Source organism: Pan paniscus, chromosome 18 (genome assembly GCF_029289425.2).
Source record: "Pan paniscus chromosome 18, NHGRI_mPanPan1-v2.0_pri, whole genome shotgun sequence".
Taxonomy (NCBI): Eukaryota; Metazoa; Chordata; class Mammalia; order Primates; family Hominidae; genus Pan; species Pan paniscus.
Window position 1 is genome coordinate 56821496 of NC_073267.2, and position 23427 is coordinate 56844922.

Consider the following 23427-nt stretch of genomic DNA (forward strand, 5'->3'; position numbering starts at 1 on the left):
CTTGACTTATTAAAAAATGTATTTTTACAAGGATTTTGTGAGGATTAAGGAGATAATCCATATAAAATGCTCAGTATAGTGGCTAGCACACAGCATGCATTTAATGTTAGTAATAGTAGTAGTAACACTAGTAGTAATGCTGTTACTACTGCTACCACAACTACCAAAACCACTGAAGCAGTTAACCCACACCTGTTGACAAGAAGACTTTCTGCCATTTTCTACTTGAATTCCAACCAAATGTGTCATGTGGTAGCAAGTAGCCTTTCATGGATGACTACCAATGCTTTGGCTTTCATGTTTAATATTTAATGTTAAAACTGCCATATTTATAAAGGTAAAAACTGACCATGAAGCAGTATGTAATAACGACTGCATGCCCCTATCTTTATTTATGTAAAGCAGTGGTTCTCAACTGAGGCAATTTTAGTCCCCTGAGAACATCTGGCAATGTCTGCAGACATTTTTGATTGTCACAACTGGGAGGTGGTTACTATGAACTAGTGAGAAGAGGTCAGGGACACTGCTAAACATTGACAATGAACAAGACAGTTCTTCACAGAAAGAATTATCTGGCTCAAAATGGTGACGTGCCAAGGCTGAAAAATTCTGACATAAAGGGTGTCCAAGGATCTGGTTTTGCCACTCTTTTTTTTTTTTTTTTTTTCCTGAGACGGAGTCTCGCTCTTTCACCCAGGCTGGAGTACAGTGGTGCGATCTTGGCTCACTGCAAGCTCCACCTCCCGGGTTCACGCCATTCTCCTACCTCAGCCCCTCAGTAGCTGGGACTACAGGCGCTCGCCACCGCACCCAGCTAATTTTTTGTATTTTTAGTAGAGAGGGGTTTCACCGTGTTAGCCAGGATGGTCTCTGGTTTTGCCATTCTTCACTCTTCCTCCATGACACTTACCTACTTTCTTCCTTGAGTTCTGTTCCTACACTTCTAACCACTTCCTTGACATGTCTCTGTTTTTTGCTTTTTTAAAAAAATTTTTAATATAGAGATGAGGTCTTGCTCTGTCGCTCAGGCTGGAGTGCAGTGGTGCAATCATAGCTCACTGCAGCCTCAAACTCTTGGGCTCAAGCAATCCTCCTGCCTCAGCCTCCTGAGTAGTTGGGGGACATATCTCTATTCTAAAATAATTTTTTTCCTGTCCAAAACTAGTTACTTCTTTTGTCTTTTCTATTTCTCTTTTTTTTATTTTTTTTATTTTTTGAGATGGAGTCTTGCTCTGTTTCCCAGGCTGGAGCGCAGTGGCATGATCTCACTGCAACCTCTGCCTCCCGGGTTCAAGCGATTCTTCTGCCTCAGCCTCCCAAGTAGCTTGGACTATAGGCATGTGCCACCACACCTAGCTAATTTTTGTATTTTTAGTAGAGATGGGGTTTCACCAGCTGGCCAGCCTAGTCTTAAACTCCCAAACTCCAATGATCTGCCTGCCTCAGCCTCCCAAAGTACTGGGATTACAGGTGTGAGCTACTGTGCCTGGCCTCTATTTCTCTTATTGCTCACCAGAAGAAAACACAAGTAAGCACTGTGTTAATGGTCATCCCATATTCTCATATCTAACCCTTTTTGTCTATTTCCAACATTTCCTTCTTTAATCATTCATCTCTTTCCCAGGTTACTATAAATTCCTCCTAAATTTACTATAAACTTTAATCTCCCTACGTCCAGATGTTGCATGCTAACCTATCTGATACACAGTGGCCAATTTAATTGCAATAATGAAGGCTCTGTTCATCTCACTCTCAGACCTAAAACAATAGCTTCTCAGTAGATTTTTAAGAGATCATATTACTTAGTTTAGAGATCAAAGCTCTTGCTGATCTTGTATAAACCAATTTTTCTAGTCTTACATTTCAATATCTCTTTTATGTTCTGGCCTAAATCAGCCACTTTATACCATCTGGATGTGTCTTGTGTCTCCTGTGCAATTCCTTGCCTGCCTTTTCCTCTTTCTTTCTCACTTCCAAATCACTAACATCCTTTAATTCATACTAGCCATGGTGAATACTACATCTTTTTTTTTTCTTTTTTTTTCCTTTTGAGATGGAGTTTTGCTCTTGTCGCCCAGGCTGGAGTGCAGTGGTGCAATCTCGGCTCACTGCAACCTCCACCTCCCGGGATCAAGTGATTCTCTTGCCTCAGCCTCCTAATAGCTGGGACTACAGGTGCGCACCACTATACCAAGCTAATTTTGTATTTTTAGTAGAGACGGGGTTTCACCATGTTGGCAAGGCTGGTCTTGAACTCCTGACCTCAGATGATCTGGCCGCCTCAGCCTCCCAAAGTGATGGGATTACAGGTGTGAGCCACCACACCTGGCCTAAATACCACATCTTTCTTGAGGCCTTCACTGATAATTCTGGAATCAGATAGAAGCAACTGCTCTTTGAATTCCTGTAGCATAATGTATATCTCATCATACCAGCCAGGGTCATCCACACTCACATCCCAGCTCCTAGCCTACAAGCCCTATTCACTTCCGTATCTGCCAGAGCACTACCATGGGGCTGTACATGCAACTGATACGTAAGAAGATTTGTTGAGCTTTCATTCTTCTACTGGCTAATGTGGTTTTATAGGTTTTGAGGTTTTTTTGGCAAATTAGTATGTGACTGCAAAGTCTCTGTCCAATCTCTAATTGAAAATGATCATTCATTTTATGAAAACCAAACTTTATCTATCCTAGTTAATTCTGAATCTACTAATGATTAACTATTGTTACTGTGGAAACTGAGAAAGATTATCTCCTTGACCAAACTTTGGTTAGGCTCCTCCGAGAACTCTGCTTAACTTATCCCAACCACTACCCTGCCCAACTAATTTCCCTTCCACTGACCCCCATCCTGCTCATTGGTTATAACATCCTGATTTTCCTTGTATTTGGAGGTGAGTCCAATCTCTTCCCCCTACTGCAAAACCCCACTGTAGGAGCACTCTTGAAGAAAATCTGCCTTACCATCTTTAACAAGGGTTTAAAAATACTTTTTTCTTTAAAAGTTACTTACTGATCCAGCCCTTTATAAGAAGAAAAACCCTTAGTCCCCATTTTCTAACAGTGAATTTATTAGTTTTCTTTAAAGAAAATAATAACAAAAGACCCAGTCAAAATCTATTTTATTCATCAAGAATCTTCTCCTATTGAGTTGCTTCATTCCATTAAGTTTAAATCAGCCTAGACTGAAAGAACCTCAGATACTTAAGGGTGCTTCATTATGTTCTATAGATATTCTACTTATTTATAATGAGGCTTCCCCTGACCCTCAGATACAAGTTAATCAAATACACCTCTCATTTTCTAATACTAGAAGATTCACTTGTGGTAGCAATGAAAGGCCACCTGCAAACAAACTTCCCCCAGCAGTGGGGACTTAATGTATGGCAGTCATAAAAATATAGCAACCACATTTCTATTATCAGAAAAACAAATATAACTGCATTTTTTAAAAAAGTAGTACATTAAATAAGTCTTTTTTGATTTAGATGTCTTACTTCCCCTTGCCCCATTTAAAAAAAAAAACAAAAAAAAGAATCAAATTGCTGAGCTTAGAAGTAGTCAGAAGCTCTGATTTCATCTAAACAAAGCAACCCCCCATCGTAGTTTCCTTCCATGAAGAGATCTGAGTCATGACCAGCATCACTTACCATATTATGAGGGATGGCTGATAATGAGTCTGAGTCTCCTTCCATAAGTTTGTGCTTTACATTTCAAAAATCTGCTTATTTTTTATCAGCATTTTAATAAAATTTATAAAAGGTTATGGGTTTAATTTGGATTGAATAAAATACAATCAGGAGTTGCAGATGGGAAATCAACAGACCTAAAATTAAAATTCGATAAATGCCTACTGCGTGTCAGGCATATTACACAAACTGTTTCATTTGATCTTCATAAAGATCCTGTGAAGCAGAGGCTCTTACGCCCATTTTCTGTGTGTGGAAAGTGGGGTTCGATACTTGGCCAATACTTCACGAATGTCACTGTGATGGCCAGTTTGGTCTGGTCTCAGATCCTGTCTTCTACTAGCCTGAAATTTAACTTTAAAATTTCAGGTTGTTTATTCTTCATTAATTAATCCATCATATAACTCATATCAAGCTAAAAGTAAAACAAAATCATGACATCGGTTTGGGAATCTTCTACTTACAATTAAAAAAAAAAAACCCTATTGGGAAAGATTTCTTAATCCTAGTCAACCTGGCAGTAAGTTTGGTGTTTGTTGTCTTATTTCTTTATATAAGCCTAAAGGCAAAGGGGAAAAATTGGTCTTTTTAAAATAGTTTTTTTCATAAACCATCATGCTGACAAATTAAATGACAGTAACTCTCTCAACAGCTGACAGCATAGCAGGGGTCCTGTTAACATGCACATTAGGGCAGCCTGATTGGTTTAATTGGCAGTCATGCCTAAAAACCTGCAGAGTAACTGATGCTGAATGAATCACTTCCTTCAGAAATATTCAGTAGTTTGAATGCAGCAATGCAACCAAAGGCTCTTAAAGTTTTCTATTTATTGTTGAAATCAACCAAGTGATTATTTTCATTTTATTTTCTAAAATTGTGTGCTTTTACTGAAAGCCATCATTTTAAAATGCTTCAAGGAAAAGATTTCTTACCAAATTTTCCCATATTTCAAACTGGAAGGTACTAGTGGTGGCATTCAATGTCGTCAGGAATAAATCTAGAAGGAAAAATAATAAAAACGTAAAGTTTTGTAGTCTTACTGATGTGTACATTTAAAAACAGAAAAAAATGCAATACATTAAAAGAATTAATACAATTCTACTTAAACATATTTTAAATTATATTTTAACAAGTTTCATCCCATTAAAAAAAAAGCAGATGACCCTGCATTAAAGAAAATGTATTTAACGAGGATATTTGGTATTAGTCCTTCAAGAATATTCCTTATGTCCAAGAATAGTTATGTGTCGCACTTTTTTAAAATCATGTGCCTTTTAATCTTTTTTATTCCAAAGTGTACTATATTTTTTAAAACAGATATTCTGATCGCAATCACATTTGCTTTCTCACCCTGAAAGCAAGCAACACTTACCTATATATCATAGTTTTCAGCATTATTTTAAATAACAGTATTTCACCACCCAAAAGTTTTTGCACTCATGTTAAATGAATAAATTATGTTTCAAATTTTCAGTAATAGAATTGTCTTCATAAATTCCAGCTAACGAATGGTTGTTTTATTGAAAAGTACAATAATTTTAATAAAATTTCTTTGAAAAAAATAGGTTCACAGTCAAATGAAACATCCTATTATTGTAAAGGCCTATTACTGCAAACAAATTTATTCTAGTAGCAGCATTTATTATGTTTGTATCATGGCAATTTTACTTAGTGAATATATAAGGTATTAAAATGATGAGGTGGCTTATAGGAATATTAAAATAACATTACTGTTTTATGCTTTAAAAAACAAATTACTGGCAGGGCGCTGCGGCTCACGCATATAATCGCAGCACTTTGGGAAGCCGAGGTGGGAGATCAAGACCATCCTGGCCAACATGGTGAAACCCCATCGCTACTAAAAATACAAAAATTAGCTGGGTGTGATGGTGCGCACCTGTAGTCCCAGCTACTTGGGAGGCTGAGGCAGAAGAATCACTTGAACCCAGGAGGCGGAGGTTGCAGTGAGCCGAGATTTGATCTCCAGCCTGGCGACAGAGGGAGACTCTGTCTCACCAAAAAAAAAAAAAAAAGATTCAGAGTGATGTGAAGGCCATATCTACTGAAAAAAAGAGTTCTTTTTTTTCCTTCCTACATTAGATATGCTCAGAAAACTATCATTCACATTTTAATGTGTTTTCTGTAAGGGTGTCATATGAATTTGATGAAGCTAATTTATCTAATAATTGTAATAATAAAGATTTTCATGGAATCACCCAAAAGCTAAGGAATTTATTTTTATAATTAGTTGAACTCAAAACTCCTCATTCCAAGTGGAACCATTCTTTTGTCCATGTATCAAATAGCTCCGTATTTATTTCCACAACAAGGAAAATGCTTTGCCTGTGGATATGCAAATGTAGTCCTCTATGAACGTCATTTGTTTACTGTTACTCATGCACTCCCAATGACGTGTTACTTCCGAAGTCATTTGATCCCATTCCTTTTCTTCCAAGATGAAGGGCAAATCCCTCAGCTGTTATGTGAAGGCTACCTTACCTACCTTTTCAGCCTCAATTCTGTGTTACTCCCTCACAAGAAGATTGTGTTCAGGCAGAGCAAAGTAGTCGCCAGATTTTATCATGTTTTTTGACCTCTGTTTGCCTCTGTACATGTCATTCCTTGTCTCTGTAGTACCTTTCCACCTCACAGCCACCTGGTGAATGGATTCTTCAAAATTGGCTGAAATGTCCTCTTCCTTCTAGAGTTCCTTCCTCTCCCTAGACATAGCTTTCCCTCTGCTGTTATTCTCCTTTGCTACCTCCGTCACGGCAGCGATTACAACCTACCATGGTATTCTGGCTTCACATCTGCCTGTCCAAAGCTCCCTGAGGGCAGGAATCATGCCTAACGGATTTTTCTATCCCTGCTGTTTCTATGAGCTAGGAAATATAACATATTCAAATGATTGTTGGATAATTATGGACAACATGCTATATGTATATTGTAGTTCTTGCAAATTTGCTTGGATGTCTAAAAATAATTGCTCTATTATGTCTTTAAATGGAAAGTCTTGGGGAAAGAAGGGTCTACGTTAAAGTGTTTCATTAAAAATAATCACAGTGACTACTGTACTAAGTATGTTTAAAAGGTGTTACATTTTTATAGCATCTGAAAATGGGAATAATCAGCATAAGAAAGTGATTAGGGATTACCAGCCAAAGAGAATTCTAAGAATCACTAAGGGAGGCATGAGTGCAAGTTCTGACCTGTTTGAAAGAACTAAAACCGAGAAAAGGGGCAAGAATGCTACTACATTACAGGTGAATTTGTTCAAACTGAAAATATCCAACTTTTGAAACTCTTAACCCATTTGAAAATATAATAAATGTGGAGACATGTTTTCAACAAGAAATCAAAGGTCTGGTGTCTTCATAAGGCAGTTAGCGTCATGGGATTAGAAGAATGACTCTGTGACCACATATGGTTAAGATATGGTTAAGGGGGATAGTTAGAGGGAGTGGTGTAACTACCAGCAATTTATCGCCATTCCTTGAAAACCAATTCAAAAATTTTTTTCCACTGGTGTTCTATTAGTCAGAATCTATATTTGCATAGAAGGTGAAAATTATGCCCTCTTCTTTCATGCATATTTAAATAATTTAGGAACTATAACACACAATGCTGATTCTATTTCCATGGCTTCGCTAGCTATTTATTAAAACTTTGAAAAGTAGTAAAGCTAGTTGAGGGACTGGAAGTATCTTGTAAAATAGATTTTTTAAAAAAATATCATTTTACTATTCAATTATGTAAAGGGGCATAGAAAAAATAAATGATTCATTACAAGGAGAAACAAAAATAGAGAAAATTAATTATTAGTAATTAAATATAAAGAATCATGCCTCAGACTTTGAATGAAATGGGAATGAAGAAACTCCTAAAGAAAATTTTTAATCGATGAAGCAATAAAGTTCTCACCCTCTCACATGGCTAAGAGTAATTCACAAAATAAAATTAAGGAAATGTACTCCAGAAACTGTCATGGATGTGACATGCCACCCAGATGCCCTTTTGGGAATTAAGGATTTATTCTCTCAGCTTCTAGAAATATTGCTGGCAGACAATCCTAAGTGGTTAGCCCTCTTTGGAACAACTTCGGCTGAAAAGCAGCTACCTTGCAGAAGGTTGCATCCCTTTCTGGACTAGTCTGCATCCAATCAATGGTCAATTTGGAGGTATAAAGGCTGGACCCACTCACCACAACTCAGGACAACTCTACAGGGCCATTCCACATTCAGAGCTCCCCAGGGGTCCCCTTGAGGCTTTTACTGACGCTGAATTGCAGCCCAACTCTGTTCCTGTCTCATGCCGTCCACTGGTTTTGACTCTAAAATGAAACTTCATGCCCGTGAATCTCAGTCTCAAAGTCTGCTTCCCAGGAAACCCAACCAACAATAGTTGATACCAAAAGTGATCTGAGAAAACAGACACTAAGATGAGATTCTGGACTGGGCACGGTGGCTCACACCAGTAATGCCTGCACTTTGAGAGGCCGAGGCGGGCAGATCACCTGAGGTAAGGAGTTTAAGACCAGCTTGGCCAACATGGTGAAACTCCGTCTCTACTAAAAAGACAAAAATTAGCCAGGCGTGGTGGTGTGCATCTGTAATCCCAGCTACTCAGCAGGCTGATGCAGAATTGCTTGAACCTGGGAGGTGGAGGTTGCAGTGAGCCAAGATGGCGCCACTGTACTCCAGCTTGGGTGACAAGGGTGAGATTCCATCTCAAAAAAAAAAAAAAGAGATGAGATTCTGTAGTTGGATCACCTTTCATGGGGCAGGCAATATGGGTTCCTTCACTGGGGATAAGGCAGAGGCAGCCCCCAAATAAAACACCTTTTCCCCCACTTATCTTTTACTGCTGCTGTCTTGCAATAGTATTCTGGTGGGAGGAAATACACTAGTGGGGGTGTGATATTTTGTGTTTTCTTTTTTGAGAAATATGAGGCAAACACTAATGCTAAGGATAGGTAATTAGACAGCTATTGCTAAGCTCAATTGAGGCAGTACAAGACAGATACAAAGGCTGAACATGATTGATCAGAAATTAAAAGCTAAATGTGAAAGGAAGAGGGTCTCTTGGGTAGCCAAAAAAAAAAAAAAAAAAAAAAAAAAAGAGGTTATCACATCCCACACCAAAAGGGCAAGGAGGACTTTGACCAGTAAGAGCAGAAGAAGAGAACCCAAGAAGGTTAAATTCTCAACCATAGCAGCTCTGCTATGCTAAGGTTAGAGCCCTAGGTTGGAAACAAAATACATGATTCATGGAAAGGGAACATCTAGGTTGATGAAGCAGAAACTTTGAGTCCTCAGATTCACGCAAAACTTCATAGTCTGTAGAAGTAGCCCACTCTTTGCTGTTAACAGCTAGTCTTCTTTCCTGTTTGATGATGACGACGGAGAAGTTCCTGCCCTCATTATGTGATTCACACACACCCCCATTCCTATGCTCTGCCCACCTTATCGCCTGGACACTACACCAAAAAGTAAGGTTAAATTACAGTGTAAACTTAGCCAGGAATGTGATGGACGGGTAGGAGAAAGGGACTGCACTCTGAATTAAGTCAAGGACCTAGTGGACACGTACTGGCAGGAGCCAGAAGAGTGTGCATGAGACTAAGTTCTGCATGTATTTGATCAAGGCAGGGTGGGAGTTGGAAGAACAGGGTTGGTATAGGGAGAGTGGGGTGAGTTGTGGCTTGGAATAAAGATTTGGTGGCTTGGCGACTACATTGGACCCCTTTCACCCTGGAAGTGGCAGCAATTCATTTACAGGAACCATATATATTTTGGATATGGTTTTGTCTTTCCTGTTTTAAAAACTAAGTTTAAAAATGCTAATAGAAACAACATAATGATAGCTGATATCACTGGTATTCACTTGAACAAATACTCCATAACAAAAGATCACATCATGATTTCATGAAAAATTCAGGATTTAAACTCCAAACTCAATTAAGTTCTTTTTCATTAGATTCATTTAACAAGTAAAATAGTGAAAATATTCAATGCACATGCAGTTTCTTCCTCAGAAACTACAGAGACATAGACAAGTGTGTACAAAAACATTAAATGGTTTATGCTTCAATTATCTCCATTCATAGCTTGAAAGGAGTAAGCTACTGCATTTTAATCTTTGTCAACTGCAGCTTAGCCTTCCTTTCAAATGAAGAGCTCTCTGGTTAAAGTTGGCATTAAAAGGAAGCCTCAGGAGTTTTAGAAACTTAAATTGGAAGTCTAAATGAACTAAATCATATTAGAAAAACTCAAAACAAAGCTTAATGATTAATCATGAGCATGTAATATCCTTTTGATACACTATGGTATAAAAGAAGATGTTGAAAATTGTGATTTCAGGCACTATATCCTTCAGTGTGATGTCTCAAGTTTTAAGAAAAATATTCCGATGGAAATTAAAAAAAAAACTATTCATAATATTATTTTGAGTTCCTGCATGAAGAAATTCTCCTTGGATAGTAATAGTTACTATTCACAAAGGAGTAATATTATGGGTTATTTTAGAAAAACATAGTTAATAAAACATTCGTAGTATTTTCTGTAAGCTGAAATGTCTGGAGACATTTCCACAAAGAATGGCTCAAAGCAGTATCATAACTTATACTGTTTCTATGCTCAAGCTAGGAGGCTATGCCAAGCTCATGTTTATATTTGTTCTATAGTAGTATCCAGTTTCTCTTAGGCCCAGTTATATTAGTGGAAGGGCAGCATAACAATGTAGAATAAAAATATCTTTAAAATAAAACACCTTTTCCTCCACTTATTCATTAAAAAGTATACTGAAGGCCATATGACTGCTGAAATCACTAAGACAAACCAGGTCATGCCAGCTCTCACTCTTTGCAGCAGCAGTTTAATTGCATTCTGTAGCTCAGAGGTCATCAATTGAAATGCTATAAGGCATAAGGCCCTTAACTTAAATAAGTTAAGAAGGCCTGGTACAAACAAGATGATCAAATAGTAAAAAGGCAAGGGCATACAAACTGAATAAGCATCTCAGGATAAGACAGACAGTAGTAAGTGCGGGAACTGGATGAAGCAAAAGAGATCATCACTGACCAGAGGGACAGAATTAATTAGCTCCAGACAATTGTTGTTGTTACAGAAATATGATTTTTAATATGAAAAATCATACTTTTGAAATACTGAAACTTAATTCAAAATATTTGAAACACAGCATGGGTCAAAAAAACTCAAATCAAAACATGTCTCCAGGCTGATTTTGCTCATGAGTATTGGTTTGAAACCACCTCTGATAGAGATGATTGCATTAGTTATATTTTTGTTTGCAGAAGATCAAACCTATTTCCTATATCAAATAATTCTGCCAGATCATATTTTATAAAGATGCACTACTTTAGTAAGATGATATGAGAAACGTGCTTGAATTGTTCCCCATTCACAAGTCTACATTTCCAAGAATCATTTTAAAATTTCAACTTTTAAGTTCATTATCTTCTATCTAGACTTTCTTTCTATTTCCTGAAACATGGGGTCCAAAATGAAGATTCACCATACTTAGCAGACAGCTCTGATGATCTCTAATTCAAGAAGGTACACAACAAGATACAGAGAGACGCAGACACCACACTCTGGAATCCAGGCACACAAGGCTGAAATCACTAATGGTAACAACGAACACATTCCTACCCTGTCTTCCGTCGTCAGTGAAATCATGATCAGAAGTCGGGGGGTGGGGGTGGGTGGCTTTATTTATTTCAGATTGTATATAAACTAAAAATTTTAGGCAAAACCAATAAATTCCAAGTAACAGGCTGCTGGCAGCAAATAATGATAGGAACCTGTTAACTGCACTGAAATGGAATGTCTAAGGGGATTATAATTTTCCCTTGATGAGGGTTATTAACAAATGAGGAGTAAAAATTTTCCAATTACTACACTTTTATCATAGGAATTTATTTTTCATAACTTGTATGTTGAATTGTTAGGAGAAATGTAATCAAGACAATTGTGGTAAGTTAATGGTCCCCAAAGACTTAGCAATATTTTGAATTCTGGTGTTAAATATATGTATCAAGTGAAGTCACATATTTCCTCTACCCCTGTGAGGTCAGGACCTTAAGCAATTTCAGGGAGATTTTGTAGATTTAATATTTTCAATATTGGAATGTTTATATGGGTTAACAGACATTAATACAAACTTCAAACATAAGACTCTCCCCTGTCTCAAAAAGTCCTCTATGTTCCAGAAGGTAAAGAAGTCAACAGAGATAATACTTAATGATGGAAATAACTGGAGAACAGGACCCTGGCATCAATAATTGCTAAGATTTTCTGACTTCCCATCAACTTTCATTTATGTAAATTAACTTAAATGAAGGTTTTAAAATATAAATTTTAGAATTATATTTGCCCTGACGCGTTTTCTTAGGGCAATGAAATCAGTCTGCAATAATTTGGTTTATGCACTAAGGTTACTTAACTTTCATTCATCACTTTCATTCCAAAATCCTGATGCTTTCTTATCTTGTCCACCTGTGCCTCATTATAGATTTACAAAGATGTTACACTTTCTAGTTGCTCAATAGCTGCCTACACAAGCGCTACTATCCAAAAATGGTTTTTTTAGCAGCTGAAACATGGCATGTTGGATTTCTGAGTATTTATTTCCTCCAAATGAAAAGACTGGGCCGGGCGTGGTGGCACACGCCTGTAATCCCAACACTTTGGGAGGCCAAGGTGGTTGGATCACCTGAGGTCAGGAGTTCGAGACCAGCTGACCAACATGGTGAAATCCCATCTCTACTAAATACAAAAAATTAGCTGGGCATGGTGGCGCATGTCTGTAATCCCAGCTACTCAGGAGGCTGAGGCAGGAGAATTGCTTGAATCCAGGAGGCGGAGGTTGCAGTGAGCCAAGATCGTGCCATTGCACTCCAACCTGGGCAACGAGAGCAAAACTCCATCTCAAAAGAAAAGAAAAGACTGTATGTCAGTTTATACTGATGTTAAAGGACTTCCAAAAATTACATTTTTTAATGCATTTGTCTCCTGAGAGAAACATTTTTGACAGAACTCTAAATTTTCACGACATGATGGACTCGTAGTCATGGGGTATGTGTTAGAAAAAAACTCTTAATTTTATTCACAAAAATTGTGGCCAGACATTTAAAATCAAATTCAACTTCAAAGTGATTTATTTCTTAAGTGGCACAATTCAATCAAGGTGATAATGCTCCAAGAGTTATGAGAAGTTGCTGGTCTCTCTAATAACTGCTACCTCAGACTGAACTGCAAAACATGATACAGGTGGTCAGCTAAGGTTAGCAGTTTATTTCTCTTGTAAATCCAAGGGAAGGATGGTTAAAAATACAAAATTAGTTATTTAAAATGATTTAAACTCATTGTAACTGAAAATCAAACCTCTAACAGTAGGCACTTACGCTCCATCTAGTCTGGAAACCTGATTTGTGTACTGTCTTCTTTTTTTAACTATTCTTAGTTCACTTTCTACACACCAGAGAGGCATTTTCTGCTAGAATAACCCTGGTCTTAATGAAATAACCTGTCTCTAAGGTTTCCACACATTATTTCTGGAACATACTGGAAGGGAATATTTTTCCTGAATCTAGAGCACTGTAGTGATAAAATGCCTGAAGTAATACAGTCTGATAACTTGGAAAAAGTAAAGCAAAATGTTACCTTTCTGGACTTCACTTACTTGCCTATAAAATGATGTGAAAGAATGATCATCAAATTTTTTTTCCACGTCATATCCACGAACTGATTCAAACATCTTTTAAATATCTCTGACTGCGTGGCACTCAACTAGGTATTGGAGAGATAAACACAAATGATGGCAGGGCATGATGGCTCACGCCTGTAATCCCAGCACTTTGGGAGGTCAAGGTGGGGAGATCACCTGAGGTCAGGAGTTCGAGACCAGCCTGGCCAACGTGGTGAGGTTACTGTCTCTACTACTTCTCTCTACTCCTTCCTTGAGGAGGCAGATGTGGAAATTGACAAATACTATGTGGTAATGGCTCTGCTAGAATTATGAATACATACTATTGGAACAGAGGTGGCAGAGGTACTCTTGTTGGACGAATTTGAGGAGGGCTTCACTGAGGAAGTGACATTTGCACTGGTCAGAAACTGTGCAATTCGTTTTAAGAAGTTATTATATTCACATTAGTGAAATGCTAACATTACCAACACGTGACATTGTGTTTATAAAGGTTTGTATGTTTGAAATAAGTTAAAATCAAATAATCAGATTATTAAGAAACTTCAGGTTAATTTATTAAAATAATGAGGCATACTCATGGCCTCTAACAAAATTAGTTCAAAAAAATTAAACAAAGTTTATTAATGTAAAATACACACTAAATACACTTAACAATTATAAAAATTGCTCTTATGTGCATTCCAGTTGTACACAATCTGAAGCTGGTAATTCTGAGAAGTAAATAATTTCCCCAGCATATGGCATTTGATTAAAGTAGTCCCTAAACTTAATATGTGAAACTATAAAAAATTTCTCTTGAAGCAGAAACAAGTATAATAGTGATTAAACATGAAAATGAAATGTATATTAAAAATATTAAGGCTTCCTTTCAAAAGCTACATGAAATAATTTTAAAAACAATGTTAACTCTGAAAGCCTATCTTCAATCATTCTAATGCAGCAAAGAGTAAACCTTACAGTGACTAAGAACTTCTAATGAACCTTCTTTTTCCTCAGTTTTCTCTGCCTGTTGTAATAGCAGAATGCTAGTTATAGGTCATGCTGAGTGCTCACTTCAATGAGAAGACTTCAACCTTTCTTTTTTAATGTCAAAGGGCCTTACAAGAGAACCAAAACTTTGAGCTTTTAAAACTGAAGACTTAAAACACTGCACTAAAAACAAGGAAAGGCTGTTAAGCTAGACAGGACAGTTCTAATGCTGTTTTGTAAACTGATCATATTTAACTTACAGACTAATCTATAACATGGCAGAATATTCCTTTGGAGCATACATGATAAAACCTTCATCCTAAAAAAAGCCACAGCCAAAACAGTGAGCAAAATTCAAGGCCACTGACTTAAACAAAAAAAATCTGTTATCCGGCATTAGGACTGATGAGTTTTAGGTCAGCAAATGCCTACCAATTGTAAAAATTCCCTTCTGGAATGACAGTGTGAGCCCTACAGACCTGCTCTCCAGTAAAACAAGCATAACTGGGGGAAATTATTTAAAAAAAATTTACAGTCTCTGGAAATTGTTCTGAGAGCATATAACAAATGAAGAAACATTTATTCAAGAAAATATACTGAAATCAGACAAGAAGAGCAAGAGCCTGTGACTTTTGAACCACCACCTGCCCTCTCTCTCCTCCTCCTAGCTCAGTGTGAAGGAAACTCTGCTTCAGGAAGCTGCAGCCAAAAACACAGGGCTCCCCCTCCACCCAGCTCCTAGTCAAGGACTGTGGTAACTTCTTGCGGGGCAGGCCACCATTTCTCATCTCCTCCTGCTATATGCTGTAGAGGCTAAATTCCAAGAGTGTGAGGTCAAGAGGCTGGGGACACCCCTTCTTCAATCCAGCCCCTACTCACAAAGGTGGAGGATCTATCTCTCGTGCAGCACACTAAGAATGGCAGGGGCCTAGCGACTCACACACCACCCCTTTTGTAGGCCTTTGGTTCAATGCCGGAAAGGGAAGCAAAGATCAGAAGCTACCCCTCCAATGCAGTGTTCTGATCCTAAAGCAGGGATGCCTCTCAGGGGGAAAGTGTGTCACTGTCCTCACTCTCACCTCTGGAGCCATGCTCAGGGATTCTGCCCAGGAGAAGCGTCAGCCTGTAACAGGCAGCTACAAAGCTGTTCCCTAATATTTAAAACAGAGTGTGGGGAAGTTCAAGCCTAAGGGTATATTCAAAACAAATGGAGGTTTGATGGAAAGCAATAGAGAGAAGGCAGCCTCATGAAAGAATCCAACTAAATCACAGACCAGGGCTTAACAGAGAGCACTAGGGAATGAAGAACTACAAATAACCTTCCTGAAGTCTGGACAAACCTACAACACCAACCTACAGAACAAACCTGCAAAGGAATCCAAACTTAATTATATCAGACCATGGAGCAATTTATGACCCAAGGTATTGTCAAAAATAGAGCAATCAGCTGGCAATTACTGAAGTCTAACAGCTGAGTGTGATCCAGAAAGAGACAAAGAGAGCCCTGCTAAAACCACTGTCATACCAGGATGACAAGGTACGTCTCCAAAGCTGTAGCCTCTGAGGAGCAACATCAAAGGCTTCACACTACAGGGAAAATAATCTTTATTGAAATAGTCTAGCCAGTCACTAAACAAATAAGCAAGCAAACAACAATAACAAGCTTTGGGGAGTGGAGGGCAGTATCCAAAGTTGCTACAGTATATTATTGTGGAAAAGAATCTGGCTCCATTTTTTAATATTTGTCTGTTGACAGCTTTTAAATCTTACCCCTCCCTTTTCCTCTTGTGCCCTATATCTGGGCAAGCTGGTAAAAAAGCCAGCCTCCTTTGGTGCTGGTGGGAGGTTCATGCCCCTCAAGCCCTACTCATGCATAGGAACCTCACCCAGGCCCCACCTCCAAACAGCACACAAATAACCTTCCAAGGCAGTCTCCTGTCCTTGATCTCTCAAACCATTTTCAGACCAGTTTGGAAGGCCTGCCTTGCGGTTCCCACAAAGCCTCTTTATGTGATTAATAAACCTTCTCATACCTTCTTGGCTTTTGAGCCAAATTTCGGAGGGAAGACTGTGCATACTTTTTCTGTGGAATGACCATAACAATTACCTAAATGTCCAATAAAAAATTATGAGACCCCTAAAGAAACAGGAAAGTATAATCCATATACAAGAAAACAGAAAACCAAAAACCTGGCAACAGACAGTGCTGTGAGAGGGACCAGATGTAAACTTCACAGACAAAAACTTTAAAGCAGCCACTACAAATATGTTTGAAAAAACTAAAGGAAATTATGCTTAAAGAAGTGAAGTGTGCCTTATCAAATATAAAATATCCATAGACAGAAAAATGATAAAAAACCAAATGGAAATTATGGAACTGAAAGTAAATATACTGAAATAAAAAATTCACTTGAGGGGCTCAACGTTAGCTTTGAACTGCCAGAAGAATTAGCAAACTTCATGACAGATTAAGCAGCCTGAAAAACAGAGAGAAAAAAAGGATAAGGAAAAAATGAAAAGAATCTCAAAGAAATGTGGGGCACAATTAAGTACACCAAGATATACGTAATGGAAGTTCTCCAGTAGAAGTGAGAGAGAGAGAAGACAAAGAAAAATTTGAAGAAATAATGGCTAAAACCTTCCCAAATTTGATGAAAAACATTAATATTCACACCTAAGAAGCTCAATAAATGTGATGCAGAATAAATGCAAAGAGATCGAGGCACAGATAGATAAATCATAGCAAAAATGCTGAAAACCAAAGAAAAAGAAAATTTTTGAAAGAAGCAAGGGAAAAACTATTCATTACATAGAAGAGAATCCCAATAAGTTTAATGGGTGACTTGTCATCAGAAACAATGAAGGCCAGAAGGCAGTGGGATGACATACTCCAAATGATGGAAGAAAAAAGCTCCTGTCAACCAAAAGTCCTACATTCAGGAAAACTAATTTTAAAATTTAAGAGGAAATAAAGACATTTCTAGATAATGAAAAACTGAGATAATTCACTGCTAGCAGACTCACCTTGAAGAAGGAATTAATGAAATCAACTATAACCTAATATTAGTAGTAACAGAAATTTTAAAATCCTCTTAAAGTTGCTGCAAAGTGTGACCCCGTCTTACACTCAAGTTAAAAGAGAATATTAACAGCCTGTCCTCTCTCTGTGGACAGTGTACCTTATCTGTACTCCCCAACTCCATATTCCTCAAAGTTTATTACAGGCCCAGGAAGTTCCTGCACGGCTGCAGGGTCACAAGACTGGTAAGTTTAGGTTGCAAGACATGTTTCCCTCAAGATATAAGGAATGTTGTAATGCTGCCTTTGTTCCTTGCTTCTGTAACTCGCTAACCGCCTCATGTTAGCTCCCACCTTAAGATGTTTAAAAGTAGGAAAAGCCCTTTTTCAGGGCTCAGACTTTCTGGACATATGTCTGGCTGAGCCAGTGATCACCTTAATTTAATAAACTCTCCTGAACCTTTTTCGGTCTGACTGTCCCGCAACAACCTTATAAAAAATACTAAAGTTGCTCAGGATGAAAGCAAATGACCCCTGATAGTAATTCAAATCCATAGGAAAAAACGGTGCAATTAGTAAAGGAATTATGTAGTTATAAAGGACAGTTTAAATGTATATTCCTTCTCCTTTCTTAACTGATTTAAAAATGCAACTGTAATAAAACAATATGTATATAATTGTATCACTAGGCCCATAATATATAGAAATGTAATATATTTGCCAGCAACACCAAGAAGGTGAGTGGGAGCAAAACTGCAATGGACCAAGAAAATGACACCAGATGGTAACTTGAATTCACAGGAATAAAGAAGAGAACCAGAAACAGTAACTAAGAAGGTTAATATAACAAACATTGTAAATAATATCTGCTCTACTGTCTTCTCTAAGCTTAAGAGACATAAAATTAAATAAAGTAATAATTATAACAAAGTATGATGGGTTTGTAACATATATAGATGTAATATGTATTACAATAAGGGGGAAAGAGAATAGAGCTATAAACAAGTGACATTTCCATGTCTCACTGCAATTAAGTTAGTACATATCTGAAGTAGATTCTGATGAGTTAAGATATATGTAGTAAGCCCTATAGCAACCACTAATCAAAATAAAAAGTTTAAAAAGTTACTAAAGGAATTAAGATGTTACAATAGAAAATATTCACTGAAAGCAAAAGAAAGCAGTAATGTAGGAACAGAGGACCAAAGGACTGAGGCATAGTAAACAGAAGGCAGATGTAAACTCAACTGTTGCAATAAGAACATTAATAACTTGTCAGTGGATTAAACAAGTTCACCAAAAGACAGAGCTTGTCAGACTGGACAAAAAATGCCTATCGAATGCAAAGATTTTAGTTTGGGTACAAAGCTTAAAATAAGCCATTTTCAGGTCCATGAACTTCCACGTGGAAAGAAAAGCAGCATGAGATGTGTATGGAGAAGCATTCCTTTTCAATCTGTTAAGACTGGAGCTCATTCATTCAGTTCACCAGATGGACAGTTATACACACTTAGATAAAGGTGGTAATCACTGAGGATCAGGACTGAATCTGACATAGGCATGGCATGGGCTGACATCACCAGTCATTGTGACAGAGAATTCCTAAGGAAGCATCATTAGCTGAAAGTTTGTTGTGAGGTTTTTAAGTCTTTGCTCTTTATTTGGTAATGAGTTCTGTATGTGAAATCAAGGGGAAAAAACAGATGAATGCTGCAAATAACCTTACATAAACTGACATAACTTCGGAATGAAATAAAACCAGATATAATAATTCTTGATTTTTATTATTTATTTATTTATTGAGATAAGAGTCTTGCTCTGTCGCCCAGGCTGGAGTGCAGTGGCGCGATCTCGGTTCACTGCAACCTCCATCTCCCAGGTTCAAGCGATTCTCTTGCCTCAGCCTCCCAAGTAGCTGGGATTACAGGGCACCCGCCACCACGCCCGGCTAATTTTTTTATTTTTAGTAGAGATGGGGTTTCACCATGTTGGCCAGGCTGGTCTCAAACTCCTCACCTCAGGTGATCCGCCCACCTCGGCCTCTCAAAGTGCTGGGATTACAGGAGTGAGTGACCGTGCCCGGCCAATAATGCTTATTAACAGAAATATTTTGCCTGAACTGTACAACGTATTACTTTAAAAATCCAATACTGAAATAGGCTCATTTGCTCTCTTAACAAATATTTAATGAATATAACTGCATATAATACATTATACTTCAAAGAAAAATCTAGTTTGAGTGATTAGACAACTATTTCAAATACTTGTAATTCAATTTTATATAATTTTTATATGAAGTTGAAGTGAAAAATATCATTTAGGAAGAGACAAATAAAGTCCATGGCAATGCCGAGCCTGTAGAGAATCTTAGCAGCTGGGGGGCATTAAGAAAGTTTCATCAGGCTTTGAAGCACAGGGACTATCTGGACACATACAGGTGCACGGAGAACCCACAAGCAGAGGCACAAAGGTGGGAAAGGGACATGGCAGAGAACTTCAGATTAGGTTACTCAGGGAAATGTGTTGACTTAGTTATAATTTAATATTATGCCCTCAACTACTATACAAGGCACTTATACACAGTGTACATTTCAGCAAAGTTTCTGAATGTTTTATAATCCTACAGTTGAAGAGAGTCTATATAAAGACACCTATATTTTCACAGAATTGAAGTTCCAAGTAAACGTATCTCTGTAGATGAATGTGGGTACCTTCCTCTAGGAGACATTCAAACAACTTTCCTTTTTTGTCTTAGCTACCAATTTACTCAGAGTAAAATTTAGTGCACAAATTTTTAATGTTGCTTAAATGTTTAGGTCGTATTTAATGCCCCAGGCCTAACAACTCTTGGGATCTTTCAGATCATCTCTGAGACGTTTTAAATTTTTTGTCCATATTTTGCAGCATATATAGTGTTTAAAGTTCTTTCAAATTCTTTCAGAAACAGTAATAAAAACACTAAGTATAATTCTGTTATACTTACGTGACCTATGTGAAAGGCTTCTGAAGATCCTTTTTGAAAGTCAGGATAAATATTAGAAATATATATGTGCATGCATCTTGTTAGATTACTGAAGGATTTGGTTATTAAATTATTTTCTGCCCACTCTGACACTCTCATGTGGGAATCAGAATTCAGTTATATTACCTCTGATGCATTAATATCCTAGGAATTATTTCATTATTGGGACATATATGCATAGACATATACACCTATCCCTTCGTCCATTTTTCAAGGAATATTTATTGGGTGCTTAATATATGCCAAGTACTGTTCTAACTGGAAATACAAGAGTATTTCTTGGCGGAAACTTTTGCTCCTTTATTTTTATATATAAGTAAGTAAAATAGGTCACACTAAAGAGAAAAATAAAGATAAGAAGTGTCCATGTGGGAGGGGTGTTTGGAATTTAATGAAAGCAAACTTACAAAGTGATATTGAGTAAAGATCTGAAGGCGGCTGGGTGCAGTGGCTAATGCCTGTAATCCCAGTGCTTTGGGAAGCTGAGGAGGGAGGATCGTTTGAGCCCAGGAGTTTGAGATCAGCACCAGGCAACATAAACGGACTCTGTCTCTACAAAAAACCCCCAAAATGACAAACGCCCACAAAAACCACCAAACAAATAGATGTGAAGGAGATGAGGAAGTGAGCCCTGTGGATATCTGGGGGAAGAGCGTCCTGCTGGACCTCAGCCGTGTAAAGGCTGGAGGTGACAGTGTGTCTCAAGAACACAGGCCATGGAGGTCTGTGTGGCTGGGACAGGGAAATAGAGCAGGAGAGGAGGAGATCAGATCTGAAATGTGAGGCATCAGGCTGTGCAGAACCCTGTGATCTATTGTAAGGACTTGAGTTTTACACATTATGGTATAGACTGCAAAGAACACAGGTTTGGGAATCAGAGTCAGCTGTGCCAGTCATTAGCTATGTGACTTATGGGCCTTTGTTTTCTCTACTTCTTAATTAATTTATCAATAAAGTGGGTATAATATCACCATTTATAGTAAGTTGATTTCACGCATGAATCGGAAAAGGGTGAAATGAAATAATGTATGGAGACTGTCTAACACAGTGCTCTGTTGTAAGGGGCTTAATAAATCTTAGCTTCTTTGAGGTGCTCTCATGTACAGTAAGGAACAATATCTGACACTGGTCTCACAAAATATACAGAGCCCTCTGGGACAAAATATTTAACAACCTAAATGTAAGTAATAGAAAAATCACCCAGCCACAGGTTTTTGATCAGAAAAGTACTGACTAGCTCACAGGTGTCTTAATCCAAGGCCACCCCTCCACAACTGGCAGGTAACTAAAGAAGAGGCCAAGCACGAGAAGCTATGTCCAAAGATGGATAATAACTATTTGTTGGACCAGAATTCTAAATGGAGAAAGACAGATAAATTTGACCAGCTAGTAGAGGGAGGAGAAACAAATATTAAGAGATGCAGAGCTAGAAAAGAGGTAGCACTGCCATTTTAGGGCAACTAGAACTTAGATGCTTAGGAAGAGATAGGGAAGGTGACATGGTCCCCAGAGTTTCCTGGCCCTCTAACAAGAGCCAACAATACCCCTTAAGGTGTCTGCTCCTCTTCTGACTACACTGTACTCGAGGGTGCCTGAGCCTGTATTCCTTTAGCATAATTAGATAACTAGCAGTGTGATGCTATGAGGCAGTGCACCATACACTATCCAAGGGGCTATACTGGTATTGAACTCCTAGGTGTTAAGGAGAAGGTCCTTGGTAGATTGGAAAGATCCTTCAAGCATGAGCAGTGGCAGCCGAGTGTGGTGACTCATGCCTGTAATCCCAGCACTTTGGGAGGCCGAGGTGGGAGAATCACTTGAGGCCAGGAGTTTGAAACCAGACTGGCCAACTTGGCAAAACATCGTCTCTACTAAAAATATAAAAATTAGCTGGGCGTGGTGGCAAGGGCTTGTAGTTCCAGCTACTAGGGAGGCTGAGGCATGAGAATCACTTGAACTCAGGAGGCAGAGGTTGCAGTGAGCCATGATCGCCCCATTGCACTCCAGCCTGGGCAACAGAGCAAAACTCTGTCTAAAAAAAAAAAAGAAATTTTTTTTTGGTTTTTCTACAGTGACAAAGTTAAGTCACTAAATACAAGACCATGTAATTATAATAGACTTCATCAAACATTTGGCTGTTACATGTTTTGGAGATTAAGGGGTTGCCTATAGGTAAACATAACACACTAACATATCAGTGTCATTTAAAACGTATGTTTTAAGTCTCTTTATGTGAATTAAAATTTGGTCAACAGAATAGGTTACGACTCATCCTAAAGGATAACTCAACTTTTTAAAATACTTGGATCTGTATGCTGGAATTAGCATTAATTTCAGGATAATGCTAGAAATGCTTGTGAGCAATGGGAAAGATATACTCCAGAGCAGCAGGATTTAAGAACTTATTTAGTACAGATTCTACATGTTTTTGTAAAAGAACCCATTGCATCATATTTTTAATGTTCACAAAAGATTCACTGTGGCCCAAGAGGACAGAAGAATTTAAACCTAGATTTATCAAAGCCATCTGGAAGATATAGTCTGTGCTGCTTTTAAGAAAAAGTGTGTGTGTGTACATTTAGCATACTGATCAGAATTACTAAATCGATGAGAAAATATTATATACTTTTAAGTCAGCTGAGCAATTCTAAGGTGTCAAAAAGTACCCTCAACCTTAGCTCACTTTGCCTTCCTGGTAGATTTGTTTGAGAATCGCTCATGACTCATCGACATACACTATTTTCACTTTTTAAAGCTTTTTCAGAAACAAAATTCTATTTATCTTTAGGTAAAGGCCACAAAAACACAAACACACACTGTCTTTGAGAATTCTGACAAAAGTACTGTGTCATGTGGACTATGTTTTCCTAGAGCAGAAAGGCCAAGTTTTCATTACTCGCCAGAAGCACTATAATTAAGGTGCTTCCAAAAATCTAAATGGAAAAAAAAAAGACACATCTCTCTATAAATCTCTCAATTTGTAACAGGTCATCCTACA

At 37.9% G+C, this 23427-nt stretch overlaps 1 protein-coding gene across 1 annotated transcript in view; it reads right to left on the bottom strand.

The window, feature by feature from the left end:
* Nucleotides 1-23427, bottom strand: part of ITFG1 (integrin alpha FG-GAP repeat containing 1) — a 302379-nt gene that overhangs the window by 209581 nt on the left and 69371 nt on the right. Inside the window, exon 7 of the mRNA XM_003819828.5 lies at nt 4624-4688. Within this exon, the coding sequence (XP_003819876.3) occupies nt 4624-4688 (65 nt within the window). The remainder of the gene's footprint in view (nt 1-4623; nt 4689-23427) is intronic.